Source organism: Anopheles marshallii, chromosome X, assembly GCF_943734725.1.
Source record: "Anopheles marshallii chromosome X, idAnoMarsDA_429_01, whole genome shotgun sequence".
NCBI classification, from domain to species: Eukaryota; Metazoa; Arthropoda; class Insecta; order Diptera; family Culicidae; genus Anopheles; species Anopheles marshallii.
In genome coordinates, this window is record NC_071325.1 from 8553220 (window position 1) to 8569340 (window position 16121).

General features: G+C 45.3%; 1 protein-coding gene across 1 annotated transcript in view; it reads right to left on the minus strand.

The window, feature by feature from the left end:
- Positions 1–15710, minus strand: part of LOC128712569 (transmembrane protein fend-like) — a 58113-nt gene extending 42403 nt beyond the window's left edge. The window contains exon 1 of the mRNA XM_053807462.1: positions 15471–15710. Within this exon, the coding sequence (XP_053663437.1) occupies positions 15471–15710 (240 nt within the window). The remainder of the gene's footprint in view (positions 1–15470) is intronic.
- Between the last annotated feature and the right edge of the window lie 411 nt (positions 15711–16121).

Genomic DNA, 16121 nt, shown 5'->3' on the forward strand with positions numbered 1-16121 from the left:
AATGCAGCTTCAAGTTATTTATGACGGTGTGGAGCGCTGGTCCGGGGAAAAGGTTCACCAGAAGCCGGCGGACCGGTAACATCGCAACCCGCACCCTCGCAACTGTCACTGTTGCAACGCTGTTAAGTGAGCAAAAATCTCGATAAGGCGAACGAACTTATCTCACCTCCATATCTCATTCTACCGATCGGCACTTTAACCGTGGTGTAACCGTGGTATAAGGGCTAGCACAGGAAACCATCACCTCGTGGACTGGACGATGAAATCTCACACCCACTCTGCACGCTGCGTACACCGCATTCAAGGTTGAGTTTAAAGCATCCCACCACCGTGCGCAGTTGTTCCGGGAGTTGCGAGCAGGACAAGAAGGGGCGAAACACCTGAGCAGAGACACCGGTAGTGTCGAATCTAATGCCAGTTGCCTACCTGGCCTGGTCAGTGCGGAATGCACGTCATACGGTTTGCCACTTCGTTCGGAGCAAGGAATTTAAGCCAAAAACCTTAAGCAATGACAGGCTCCGTGCATGTAACGTTTCGCAAAGGGGGCTAATTGATACTTAAGGTGGAGCATACACGCCGGTTGGGCATTCTGTAATGGAGTCTAGCAGTGGCATTCCGAATGCCTTTTCATATGCACCAATAAATTAAAACAACTTTCAAGCTGTTGCCGTGCTGGGAGACTGTCGATCTGTAGCACTTTCCATTCCTTGGGGGGGTTGCAAGACTTTTGAGAACGTAGAATTCTTGGAGACAAATGACAAGAATTCAGGTATTTGAATGTTTGTGCACAAATAATTCTTGTGTTTGCTCAATGTCTAACCTGGCTACTGATACGACTCAGTTGTTGAACATCTCTTAGATGCTTAATACCTCTAAATTAACTACTTTAAGCTGTTATTCGCTCAATACTTCTAAAAAATTTGGACAATTTCTTCAGGGTCTTAGAATCTCATTGCTCTAAGATGCACATGTTGGACTTCTCCTAGCCCACAACAGTGAAAAGTAGAACATCACAGCGAAACGCTATCTAAAATCAACTTTCTCTCACACTCGGTAAGTCTACCGTGACATACGAAAGGCCATCGGAGATCAGGTCTAGAATCGTGACGCGGTGTAGAAGCGAGCACACCGAAAAACACCCCTCTGCAGTGTGAAATGAAGGAGACCGGAATCGATTGATCGGAAGCATGACCGGAAGTCGGAAGGTTAATCATCACCTTCATCCGATGGAGGTCGTCCGGTTTGCTGCACATTCGTGCATGTGGGGGGAACGGTCTGTGCGCCCAGAAGCGCTAGAAATACTTTCACTTTCATATCGTTGACATTTGAGGTTCGTTTTCAATGGGTTTACTCTGTCTCTTGGGGGAAGATAGAGGTTCCAAAGTTCTCAACGGCAACAGAAATACAAAAGTTCCCTGTACTCGCGAAAGAAAATGTTCCAATTTGTCTGTTGGTGGTATTTGGGGAGGAAAAAACAAAGCAAACAGCACCAATTTACCCAATTATGCTACACTCCATTCTTCGACCACTCCCGCACACATTCATCTCGGGCCCGAGAGCCATGCGGCTCTGCAGCACTGCAAGCGCCGAACTCCAATTGCACGTCAAACGCCTCTCAAACGATCAACCGCTGCCGGTCGTCCATCACATGGACACACACACACACACACCCCGAATGATAGAAGCGTTCCGCCAGCCAGTAACTTAAGCTGACGGCATGTCTCGCGCCATACGAAAGAAAAATGGCGTCGGCAGTTTGACAGCTCAAAGCGAGGAAATAAAAATAAAGAACAAGATATACGAAGCGACCGGAAAATGTATTATTCCACTGCGCCCGGCTTGCCCTTTACCCGTTACCACCGTTACCCTCCACCTCCTCCACCTGCAGCGGTTATCCGGGTTCTGGGGTGGGTACTGCACTGCGTCGCGGGGTCTCTCCGTAAGCGGAGACTAATCACAAAACCGAAACTGAAGCGCCTAGTTCGAAGCGTCTAGTGTTCGCTTTGAATGAGACGTTTTCTCATTCGGGGGTTGTGTTTCGTCTCGGTGTGTGTGTTTTTTTTCCTCCCCCCATTTTCGTCATCCCGCTCTTGCTGCTGTTGTGATTCCTTCATTGAATTCGTTGCGCTGGCGTAGCGTAGCGATTGAGCATTTTTACGCCTCCACCCAATCCCATAGCCCCGGGGGGAACTTCGCTCGGGTGTAGATTTCTTCCTGCTTTATTTTTCATTTCTGTGTGTGTGTGCTTTTTTGTCTTCTTTTTTTTCGCAGCGATGGTTTTAGGCGCTGGCAGTTTAGCCGCTAAATTATTACGCTCATTTCTATAATGAAGCTATCGCTTCCCATTAGCTCAATTGAATACGTAATAAATTCTGCTACTATTTCTCCCCAAAACAACAAAAAAGCATGCCGTCCCCTGGGTTGGGCAATCAGGAAAGGGACGAGGCATTTTCAACAACAACAAAAAATAATAGAGAAAAAGAGGCAGAGTGAGGGAGAGAAAAATGGTGGAATAAAATTTCGAATTCGAAGCAAACCGAAAAATTGCGACTTGCTGCCATCAAATGGCCCTTGTATACCATAACCATCTATTCGAGTCTCTCTCTCGCTCTTTTCCTCTCGTGTAGTTCATGTTGTTTTCAATAGTCGACCATCATCCTAGTGGACGCGTTCGGTAGTGAGCAACGATTTACTCAACAGCTCAATAAAAAAAACGGGGACCACCAGCCCCATCTCCATCGAGCGATCGTGGGTCGTTAAAAGATGTCGTTAAATCAATCCATAAACATTCATCGCTGTATAATTATGCAATTTGGTAACGTTTTTCCCCGATAGTGATGGAGGATAATATTGCACGGCAGCTAAAAAAAAACGACAAACGATCTTTACTAGTTTGTCGGGCCCTTCTTGCACAAACGCACACTTATACACGAAACACACACCTGACAGATGAGACTGAAGGGTCGTCTCGGAATGGTGAATGTATCACTGAGACACTAACTGCTAGTACGAAGCGTCATAGAATGCAAGTCACCCCCGAAGGGGTAGGAATTCCACTTTAAGTGAAAGAATTATGGCCCGTATTGGGGACAGAGCCGAACCTTCCTTAGCGTACCACACGTCAGGAACGATCGCATATGGCGGGTCGCTCCACACGATAGCCAACTGTCAAATAAGTCTTCGCGTGGCGGAGGGTTAAGCCTACGTTCCTCTGACCCGGCAATTACTCACCGAGGGGCAACCGAGCGTGTAACGCTGTACGGCTGTAGGGACGCGGATCGCTTCCTCCTTCGCAGATCGCGGCCCGAAATAAAGATTAATGGCAGCCAAGTGAAAGTCATCATCGTCATCGGCACGTCGTGAATTTGGACAGTTTTCGGCACTGCGCGGTTCTAATACCGAGATGTGTAATATCTTCGCACCGAAAGCGACCGATCATCTGCACAACTATGCGATACTGGTGCGTGGTACAAATCGGAAGCCACCCACCTATCCGTCCAGAGCCCGGCTCAACCGCATACCAACACGTACAGCATCGCAATGGTATGGTACTGTGCAGCTAATCATCCCGAAGCGTGTGGGCCATGAGATTCCCTCAATTGACATATTCCAGCCAACTCCTTTGCGGCCCACCCGAAACAAATGGGTTCTGAGCGCTGTTTCCTGGATGTCTGATCGGTGGACGAGGTGACAGCGAAATTAGAAAATAGTTTCTCCAACGCTTGTTCGAACGAATTGGTCCGTGTTCTGGTTGGTGCACCCACGCACCCACTCCCGGGTCGCTTGTTTTTCTTCTCAATTTTTTGTTTTTAGCAGCTGGTGTAACATATTCTACAATGTGTTCGAAGCACCCGCGTGTTGTTTTGACCTCGGTGAGTCGTGTAAAATAAAAAAAAAACCGAGGGTAAAGGAAAAAAAAACCAACCACATTGAACTCAGTGGCTGGCCCGAGGTGAGAAGAGTCAACAGAGCAGGTTGTTTGGAATACGCTATGGTCCGGGAGATCTTGCGTGACTTTAACACCCCGGACACGAGTGACTCCGTAGCGGAGCGTTCGATGCTAATTGGAGAAACAAACGCCAGAGCATTATTGCCGGAACGCATCACCGGTTCGGACGATCGCTGATGGTGGTCTGTTAAGATCTTGGGTTGCTTTCGTTTGTTGTGAGTGATGCTTCACGATTGTAACATGAAAACGATCTATATTTAAAGACATTCAGAGATAACTCGAGATGTCACAGATATTGGAAAGATATCTTCAAGGTTTGCCCAAGACTTCAGCTCTTTAAAATCGCACAAATCCTTGGAAAAGCTAAAGAGACATTGTCTCTTGTGAGACAATGAAAATGAAGTACGGTAGAACCACCGTTCCGACCACCTTGCTCGGTGTGCAATTAGCATTTGCTTCTCCCTCCCCGTTTCTAAATTGATTCGCAGTTCGCCTATTGGTTTTGTCCCGTGCCGGAGTTATATCTGTTTTGTTTGCGTTTATAATTTCATGCTGTCCAACTGCCAGAGGGCGTGGTTGCACGGTGCTAAAGTGCGTCCCAGGTGGGTGTTTACCATTCGTACACACCAATTTCACATTCGCACCGGTGCGAACATGTCGTGCCGTTGCGCATGCCACAAAGACTTGACGGAAATAGCTGTGCGAGTGCGTTTATTTGCGGCGAAGCAACCGCGGCTACGTGCTTAAAATAAATCCTCAACACGCGTTCGTCTGGTTTCGGCTGGTGAACCATTGCGAATCGGTTTGGTTGGTTGACATTACTGCTTAATTGATGATGACATTTGGGATGGATGATTGTTTTTTTTTTTGGGAGAAAGGTAAAGGTTTGAAGAAGAGTTTTATTAAGCTTCAAATGTTTAGACGCAGAAGAATTAGGATTGATGTAGGCTATTCCTTCTAGCTTAAGATCAGGTAGTTACCAAGAACACAAGAATTTCAGAATTGTCTATTGAAATCCTTGAAGATTTCCAAGCGAAGAAATCTTCAAAATACTACACAATGAAAGCTGATTGCAAAGACCCTCAGAGCGCTGAAACATTAGTCTTAGACATGAGACAACCAAGTCATCAAACACGTATAATGGAGGGAACAGTAGAAAAAACAACTGACGCACCTTCAGCGATCCATCCTAGACATATTGTTGGAAGGATTTCAGGAAGATATTCTCTATGGAGAGCTTATTCATACACACGCACCCACTCCCATCGGCAGTCACAAAGATAATAAACATTTCTAGTTATGTTTTAGGCAGACTCATCAGTCTCACCTCAAAGGTGTGCCCACACGACGTGCCAGGTTTTCGCTGTTTGGCACCGGAAGAACATTTGGACAAGCGTTTTCGAAATCAATTTCCAAACACGTCCACTTTTCTAAACGGCACCGACAGACAGCTAACCTGACAGTTGGCGCAAAACTTCCGACTGCTGGCCGGTGATGAGTGGAGGCCGGGGCGAGAATTGAGAATGTTCGCCGTGCTGATGGTGTGATGGTTTTGTTTGCGCTGGAAGCATTGCTGTTTGCTTGTGAGATGGAAATCGTTGGAGTTTTGCTTATCCATTGCATGTGGAGCAGTTTTGCATCTGGTGTTTTTGCTTTGTTTTTTACTATATTTCTAAGCGCAGAGTCACTTTTAACACGTCGAGGAGAGCTGTACGGACTCTGATTTTGTGATAAGCATGGTTATAAATTTATGAGCCTACAGCAGTATAAACTAATTGAAGGGTTTCTAAAACATTTGACCGAGTACCGGAAATGAATCAACCAAACGCTTTCTCACTGTTAAGGGTTTTTATTCCAAGAAGCGCAACGTGCCTCGCAAGGGTCGAATAGATAGTCGTGAGCATGCATTCACACTTGATCGGGAACATGTAAAGTAAACACACACAGCGATAGACGAGCAAAAAGCGGCACGGTACGGCGTTCGTTCTAAACCTTCTCCAGCGTGTTTGCTGTCCAGCCGCACCAGAATTTCCCCCGATGAAAGTGGAAAGTGGAGTGTCAGAGCGATAAGACCTGGGTGATGGGAATGGGTGGTGCGGGACGGAAGCTTAACAACTTCACGCTGTTTGAGTAATGAAGAAGTCGGCCGTGCCGGTAGCCGGATTATCGTGCGCATAGGAGAAAGCGCACCGAGCGTACCGTCCGTCGTGCCCGCGATAGCGTAACAAATTCGAATGCCCATTGTCATCGTCATGTTGTGTCTGGATGGATCGTGCTGGTGTCAGGGATGGGTAGATTTATCTTTTCGTTGCACCAAGAATTACCCATTGCGCTAGAAATTGTTGTCCAATATTTACATTTCAAGTTGTGAACGCTACTGAGGCAGATGATAAGATAATTGTGCCAGATGATAAGATACTGCAGAACGATAGCAGATGTTTGCCCTGTGGGCGCATGTTATAACAATTCTTTCTCTGATTTCTCAACATCCCAAACTGTTATGATCAACGTGTGTAGTTTCGTACTATCATCTGCTTCATTTGCCTTAATGGCTGACACTTTTGTGTTATTAAATAAAACAGACTGTTATATTTTTCACCTGATATTTTTGTTTTGTTTTCAATGTTATCAAGTTTCAAAAAGCGTTTAGAATGTACACAAAAAATCCTTCCATCACTATTCCTTACTTACTTCCCTTCCAATCGGTTGCCAACCCCTGGTTGTACACCCGCGGTGCACGAAGCCACGTAGATCACGCCCGGGGTAAGTAGGTTTAATCAGATAATTATAATTGATCATAAAACTCGCCTTCTGCGCGCGCGATTCTCGAGCGAGCGTAACCGATCGGTAGCTGGTTCGGTGTGCCCCTCGGTTCCGGGCTTTTTGAGAATCTTTTCTGGAGCGGATCGAAATGCTCCAACCGTGCCGGTCCGTTCGTAGCATGCGAGGCGACCCTTTTGGTCCCGGTTTTTATTTCTCTTCTTCCTCCTACACAAATTTCTATGCGACACGTTTCGTTTCGTTTTCGCCCCTTCGGGTCTTTCTCGCCCTGTCGTGCCCAACATGTTCCAATTATGTTTCGCCCGCAAAGCGCCGTCTCGGGTGGCACATGTTCGCGACCAGTATAATGCTTTGCTTTGTTTTGTCGTCAAACAGGCACCAAAAAAAAAGAAGACAGACATGACGTACCGCTTCAGCCATCGGTTTTTTTCTTTTTTTGGAGCGGAGTGTTAATGAATGTATCGCGCTAGGGCTAATCGCGTGAGAAATCGGCATGCATGACGGGCGCAGGAAATGGAGAACCATGCCATGGTCCGAAAACGCGGGGTTGAGATCTTAATGCCAGTTCGACCTCCTGCTGTGTGGTTTCGGGACGTGCTTCCTAACCCGCCAACACATCCTTACACCGCGATTTGTTCCGCTAGCGTTCAGTGAGTGTTAAAGATTTTTAATGTATTTATGTTACATTAAACACCTCACATGGTAGCTAGGCTTTTAAGTCAGCTTTCCTACCATAACATTTTAGCTTTTAACTTTATCCGGTGTCATTATTGATCGTCAATTTTACATTATAAACATTTGATAAAAAAAACACATAAGTTAAATGCAAGTAACATGATAATGAACAGCCCGAAGGTAGGGGAGATTAATCGATGACAATAGCATCCAACGCTTCCCTGCAATGGCCTTTGAAACTGAACACGCAATTAAAACAGAAGCATTACAGACCAACAATAATGCAACAAACTGGCGATTGCATTTCAAAAGAAACGTCCATGAAATCGATCATTAAATTGATACATGTTTATTGGGCAGCATCATTTATTTACGAGTGATGGCATCGAATTGCGATGTTCGCAGCATGTCTACTAAAAAGCAATTGTGTTTGCTGTATTGTGCGCTTAATGCCGTTGCTATTGGAGCCTGTCGGGGTGTGTTTTTATTTCGTTTCGAATATGTATTTGCAAGAATGAATAGTTTTGTTCAATTTTTACTTTAGCTGCTGTTAAATTTGAACAGCGCAGGTTGGTCCTTTGTCAGGCGTAAAAACACTATTAACAACAACACATGTGTTTGGCTGAATCTACTCTTCCTTTCTTATATTGTTTTCATCGCGAAGATTAAAGGAAAAATTTTATGTGAATCAATTTAGGGTCTTTTATGTGTTAAATCTTATGTTGATGTACATGGCCACGGTAAAGGTTCCAGCTGTAGTCACATAAACATGAAACAAAAGCAATATGCAATAGCGAAATTATTTTTTTGAAGCTACAAAATTAACGTATTTTTCTACATTTTGTACTAAAGTGAACTTCATTTTTTTTAATTATTATGGAAGTTTAAAATTTGGCACGCTGCAGGATACATTTCTACCCAATATTTTACTCAATGGCCAGTCATTACTAATCTGTTCGCACTTCTGACACGCACAAATTGAAGATTTACGCCAGCCATTACCAGTCAAAACTTGATGCAATTCCCACCAACAGATGACCTAATTCGATAATTTGATTTTCCGCACCATGTTTTGAAGCTTGCTAGGCAAGACAGAAAACCAGGCTGCCCGCATTTTCAGCTCATTTTCTTCACTTTTTCGCTGGCGTTTTTATTTTCTTTTAAAAAATTTACGTGAGTTTTCATCTTTTACCATCTTTCCAACATCCAACGAGAGTTTTGTGCGGACAAATGTGACTTTTCTTTGGTGAGTGGTTTACATACAGGGCTCGCAACTTCCGCGACTTAGTAATAAATATAAAAATATGATCCATCTTTAACACATTGTGATGTTTCACTCTGCCCGCAGGAGATGAAAGAAAATCCATAAAAAAAATTCAACCAAATTTCATTCATCAATTTCAGCGAAAGCGATTCGTTGTCTGGCTGATGTTTGCTGCCGGTGGAAAACGGGTTTTCCTCCCACCGTTTTCCCATTCCCGGCCAAAACACAGTTGGTCGGGCGTGTTGCCAGCGGGAAAAATTGTGGGAAATAAATCGGTTCGTGAAGGGAAGGAGCGATTGTGCGTGTGATGTGTGTGAGGGAGAGACGAAGAGGAAGTAAGACGGAAGCGGCCCTAACCAAACAAACAAACAAACGTACGAAACAAACATCGACCACCCACCCCACGAAACAAACCTCCCCCTGATGGACACTTTTCGTGGAAAATGAAGCCATGATGTTATTTTTTTTTTATTTGCTAGGACCGCACAAGCGTGTATCGGAATTTTCCCGTACTTTTTTCATATGGAATGTTTGCGCATTCGCGCTCTCTCCTTCTGTCTTCCGCGCTCTTTTCCTGCTTTCTTTGGGAAATATTTTTCTTTTTTTTGGGAAAAAAATGAACCAGATCACAGAAGAAACCGGAAGCGGAACGAGTTCAAAATTAATTTTATTTGAAATAATAATTTTATTGCTTCACGCTCGCTTACGGAGGGGTGGAAAGGTGGCGAAGGGGAACCCAACCCCAAACACCACCCACCAGCACTCAAAACCCTTTTTACGAGCTTACTGCGATGCGCTTCGAACAGAAAAAAAAAACAATTTCAATCACCTCTTCCGGCGGGCTTTGTTCGATTTCGTTGCTTTTCTTTGATTTTTCCCATCACCGCCAGCCACTGCCGGGGAGGGTTGGGTGGGCTGGAACCGTTCCTTTGACTTAAGCCGCACCATTGAACCGTACCGAGGCATGAAATTGTGTGTACCGCGCCAAAAGGAAAGATGGCCGCACCATATCGCAAGGGCCCGCGGGCGCTCGGGAAGAAAAGGGGGAGGAAAATTGGGAGAACGCGACCGAACTTCCCGAATGACTTCTGGCGCTTTCATGTAGCGACATAAGGCGAAGACCATCCGGCTCGTTCGTGCAATATTTTGCTCGCATAATCTAATCAGTGTCATCGCGCACCCACAATGCGGCACAATCGTAGGCAATGGCGGCTGCTGGGCGAAGACATTTTTTCCTGATTTTCCACGCCGTTCCAAAAGGGGCAAAGGGTGCCGGGGCCCAATGGGGGAGACACTTCATCATCAACCGTCGTCAAACGGGTCGTCGTACTTTACCGTACCGCACGCTCAACTGAAGCAACTCAATGCAACGTCACTTTGTCACTGCGTCTTGTTGGTTTGTTTTAGTAGTTTACTTTAATGTTTTTTTTTGTTAGCATCTGTGTGTGTGTGTTTTCTTAATGTCTATTGCCCTAGGTTTTAATCAGATCGGATACGGATGACGGTTTAGACGGGCGTTGGATCTACCCGGTTGGAACGACAGCCAGGCGAAAGGTGGCCCGATACGCCTCCGGTTACAGCGGCGGGGCGGCAACTTAATCGCTTTCGGTTGCGTGTGGCTTGCGCGCGCGACACCAAAACGCATCGGATGCACCGGAAAATGCATCTTGCAAAGAGCCGACAAACGATCCGACTTAGCTACGGTCGAACGATTGCACGCGCCACACATCAAACAATTTTGTTGTACAGTGGACGGAGTTCGTGCGCATTTCAGGAGAACCATTCGTATTCATCTTCAGTGAGGAGTGATTCAAATCGTGAGTCGACTCGTAGAAGATTCATGAGTCTTTTGATTTATTTATGAAGTCAGGAATCTGCCCTTGAGATTCGTGTATCTTCTAAGAGTCAAGCTAGGCAAAGCATTCAAAACTCTCTCGATGACAAAATGTCCAACAAGTCAAGTCGACTCTTAGAAGGTTCATGAATCTTTGGAGAATCATTGGTCTGCTAAGTACCAATTTAGGCAAAACGTGCAAGACTCTCTCGTAGGAAAAACATTCAAGACTTCCTGAAGAATAAGAAATGTCCCAATGTTAATGTATATATGCAGTTTCAATTCTTCATCGTTTGGACGAATCCTTGGAGGGAAATGAATTTACAATATTCAACATTCAATGAATTGTGCAGCTTCATAACAGAGCTTTAGCGTCATTCAATTTGCATAATGATTTAAACAATTATTCCTGAGTTTGATTTACCAAGACACTTTGGAGCATTAATTGAGATTTAAATAGTTCCTTTGTTAAATAGTCCTCCTTCGCGATATTTTAATATAATTTTAATTCTAATCTTCCAGAAAAATATTTGATATTAGTAAAATAATTTAAAACAAAATGTAACAAACTAACTATCGCACACATCTGAATCATGCTGCATGTTGAAAATGCCTTGCAGTTGCTCTGTCTCAACGTTCAGCTCGCTGCTGGAAACTCCTTTCCTAATCGTTTTTTTCCCCCCTCAAAGACTGTCGAGCAACTGCGCTTGGACTTAGGCGTGTCCGGTCGGGTTACTACCGTTTCGCGCAAGTGCACCGTGGCTCCCGGCCGCACAGGGGCACAGTGATTTATGAGCCAGTCCCGGGGAGCGTTATTAATATATAGCGTTTTTGTGTTTTGTTGCTGTCCCTTCGCCGCCCAACGCCCGCCGGGAGGTTTCATTCTTTGGCAAGTAGTTTGAAGGGTGTGGGGAGGGGGGGCGATGTTTTTTTTCTTCCTGCAATCGAAACAAACCCACCACCCAATGGTAGTGTTGGGAGAAGAATTTTCCCTGTTTGCCACAACGCACCGCAAACGTTAACGACGCGCGTCCGGAAGATGTCAAGTTACTTACATGCGGTAAACTTGAAGAGCGAAACGTGAGCCTTCAGCTGATCTTGAACACTGTCACGAAGGGTTGGCAAAGGGGAGAAGGGGTCAAAAGGTAATTGGGGGAAGGGAGAATTATAGACTACAGTGGAGCGGGTTCGATTGTCCAGGTCCACATTCCGAGTGGAAACATTAGTGCGGCATCCATCCATCCATCCAACCATCCATCCATCAGGCAAGAGGTAACATTAATCCAGAGCTAGCGACGCTGGCTGGACGCGCACCGAGTGCAGCCGGGGCTAAAGTCAAGGATGCGCATCGCAGTGTCGTCTGCCATTAGGCTCAAAAGGTGGACGCTTTTGTACAGCTACCGGACCGGGTAACATCAAACGGTGGGATGAATGTTGGACATTGGCTTTATTGAATGCGATTATTTTATTTTAATCTTTGAATAAAATATTCTTTAAGAATTATTAAACGGATGGAATAAGCTTTCATGGTATTTTCTATAAGTTGTATAGATAAAATAATTACTAACATAAATCTAGCTAAACAGTGCATGTCATTTTTCAAATGAATCAATAAAATTTACTCGGCAATGAGCATTCATACTGGTTGTACAATTTAGCAAAACATAAAACAAATATTTATGTAAAAATATTGAATAAATCCAAGTGATCTTCAAATAATCGAAATCGACTTTTTTGTCTTGAATTTTTTTTTAAATCTTATTTTTTTTTAATTTTAAAACTAATTCTAACGCGTGCTCGAACCGACTTTGGACCAACTGTGCGCAAGTGATACCACCGCTGCCACCGACGTGTGCGTCCAGCTGCACCAGTTCTTCCCCATTCCGTGACGTCATTCGCACGTTCGTCCACTAGTCCGACCACATTCCGGCACGTCTCACGGCTAATCATTGTAATTACTGCAACAATATCTAATTCGCACCTTCCGCCGCGTGTCGATGTGCGACGACCAACAAACATGCACGGACGCCACTACCGCTAGCCTGTAATTACCTTCCCCTGCCTCACCGGCCGCACATACCGATCTTCCCAGCCTTAACCCGGGCATGGCTTGGTGGTTGATAAACTATTTCCCAAATGGTGGATCAGTATTTCTTTATCTTTTTTTTTTTTTTGCTTTTGCGCTGATGATCTACTCGATCCGAACCGGAGCGGTTGGAAAACGGCCCCCCAGTACATCGGGGCCGATGAACCTGTGAATGCGTCACCCTTTGGATGGGCGCGTCACAACGCGACGAGACAACTCATCGTGCGTAGCAGCGCGCAGCCGGCGCGGACACTGGACGTGTCGCGACCGAAACCGCGAAACATATGCACACACAGTGGATGCCATTGTTTTGTGGCACAGAAAGGGTCGGTTTAACGAGCGTCTGGCTAACCGTGCGTGGCAAAACATTAAAAAAAAAACACACCGCATCATCAGTCGCTAAAGCTGCGCGGGTATCGATTCGGAGACCATTGAGTCATCTGCGGAAACCGTGCAGATAGCACTGGAAGGATAGGTCAGCTGAAGCGATAAAATATGGTCGTGTCGTGGGTCCGGCGCGACAAAGCGATTAGTCGCCGATTGTTTGGAAGCCATACTGTGAAGCGATAAAATGAATAGCGTGCGAGTGAGTCGTTCAGATATAATTAGCTGCCGTTTTGCCAGTACAATCAGTGCAAACATCTCATGGCGAGATGTGCAGATGTGCGTTCCAGAGCAGATTGTTCGTGCATTCTCCTATCTTGAAATAGAAAATGACATCAGATGTGAGCAATTCTGTGTGCTACCGTAACTCACATCTGCAAACAAAATTCGATCATTGTAAATCAACAGAAGAAATCCAATTTTTCCAAGAATTCTCAAGAATTCGACAGAGTTCATCGGAGGTACTTGGTTGATATTCTACAAACACCTATTCAACTTATTGCAGAAATTGATGACTTCTTCTGCCCAGCCAACTTATGATGAGGGCATATAAAAACATTTAGACATCTACACAAAATCCTCCAAATTTTATAAAAGTATTGAAGTAGAAGATATTTTTAGAATTGTAACAAAAAGCATTGAAGTTCAATTGTCAAATAAAACGACCTAATCATGAAATGTCGGTTATATCATGAGAATGATACCGGACAACTAAAGCTTTTCAACACAAATAGTTTTATTGCAGATATCATAAGTTTTCTAAAATGAGACAAATTTTTCCATTTTTATTCCTTTTTGGTGCAACAACTAGAGTAGAAACTCACCGTAAAATGTGAGTAACTCCGTTAACAATCGAACACCTTTCACGGTAGTTGGGATTTATCGTAAGCTTACTATATTTGCTCGTTCCATCCTTCCGCAAAATATCTGTAAAATAGCAATCCCCGAAAGTAGCACCGCATAAAGGTAGAATTATAGCAAACAACAATCACACACAACCAACAGCGAGAAAAAAAAACGAGAGAAATGTCCCAGTTGCCACCGAAGTAAACCGATCGAAACGGAAGTAAAACCATTTTCCCGGCCCGGGTCTTAGCATCTTGACATTGAGGCAATGGCACGGAGCGTCATCGACGTCTGCACCTCCGTCTGAACCCCGGGCAGGATCGACCGTTTCCTTCTGGCAGTTCATTCAGCACGAGAAGGCCAAGGGAAACCAACAAAACAGCAGAAGGCAAAGAAGCGAAAACCCTCCAGAATTCCCCCGCACCTTACCGACCCGTCCCCGCACCGTCCGGGCGGCAACGGTCGCTTTGTCAATCTTCTTCGCGTTCTTAATTGCTTCTAGTGTCGCGATTTAATTGATTATCTGATCGTAATGATGTACCGGTTGAAACGAAAAATTTAATAATGGGATCAAGCGGGATGCCTTTTTTTCTGCCTTTATTCTGCGCTTCGACGTTCGCCGGGTTTTGGGGGCCGCGCTCCTAGCCCGGTCGAACCGGTCGCGCGGTTCTTGTTTGGTTTTCGTTTTTTTTCTTCCTCTTTCGATTTTTGTTTTTTTTTTTTCGTTCCGATGCTAAGTGTATGGCGCAGTCGAGGGCTCTCCAGCACTCCGGGCAGTGCTGACGCGACTTCGGAAGTTGCTGGCCGGAATGAAGTGGAGGTTTTTGTGTTGGGATTGTTGTTGCTGTTTTCTTTCCACTGCACAACAAAACGGAGAAAACTCATCAAAACAATGCTTGAGGCGTACCGCTGTGAGTTGGTCCCCGGGTTCGAGAGCCCTCCTTCGCGCTGCGGCTGAAAGAACGAAAGTCGACAGCCGACGATTTTGTCCAGTAGTTGGGCAGGGAAGCGGGTAGAAGAAGAAGCACACACTCCCAATAACAACCACAAAAAAAAGACACTGGAGAGGGGCACACGAGATAAAACAACAATCGAAATGATAGACAGCATCTTGATTGAATCAGAAAACTAGTTAATCACGGTGAATCATGTCCGGCAAGTTCTGGTCTCCAGCAAGGCCACTCCAAAACCGTCTCCCTCCCAGCTGGGAATTGAGCAAACACACACACAAACATACAGAGCCCTGGAAGATGATGAAATGATGGTAGCAGCAAACTGATCGAAAGAAGAAAAAACAAAACAAGCTCAACAGATCCTTAAACAGCATCTCGCTTCCAATCGATTGCGGTTGTTGTTGGAGTTTTTGTTTCTTCCTCCTTCCGTGAACGTGGCGGAAACTTCGGGGACATCAATTCTCGACATCACTGCCCCGGTTTGATGGATGCCTCGCCGGCATCTAATGATAGCTGCCGAGATCTGAGCCGATGTCCCACGGGAGTATCGGAACGCTCTGGTACAGATCACGTACGATCGTGCTGCGCCGCAGTTGACAGCGCAAAAGGGACCTCCCCTCACCCCTGCCCCCCCGCCGACGCCCGTTCGGAGGGCGCGAATGCCTAGTTCGGCTATAATTTAATGAGATTATAATTACCTTTGTCAGGCAGGCTTCGCGACAGCGGTTGATAGTAGCGTCGGTTGAGGTTGATGAAGTTGATGTTGACACCGTCTCCTTTGCGGACGCTGTCGATGCGCTGCTGTTGCTGCGACTGCTCCCCGTCAGTCGGTAGCTGTCAGTTGTCTCTGTCGCTTCCACACCCAAACCCACCAGTACCGCCAGGGTTAGTAATGTCACCCCGAACCCTAGCCACCGTGTGTCGCGTACTGGCGCCATTTCCTTCCCGTTGCCTTCCTGCTGCGTAACTTCCAGACTAGAAGTCCTGAAGTTATGGACTGAAACACTTGAATTCTAGGCTCTACGTCTTCTCCACCTTATATTTAGTGTTTTGAACTACACTGGCAGAATGGAAGAACATTCCCGGTCTTGGTAAGATGTCGATAAGTTCACCTTTACACTAATTCCGCATAAAAATGTTGGAAAATGTACTACGGAGAGAGATAAATGTATAGAAAGAAAATAAAGTTACACAATGTTCAATAACTCCATGTGATTGACAAACAAAAAAAAGGTAATTTGCCGCACTTTTTACCGTTCCGTTGCTGGCTTAGTGTACCGCCAAACAGCGAAAACAAACAAACCTTTAAAGCATCCCAGCCAAAATTCTGCTGATCAAGCGTACAGCGA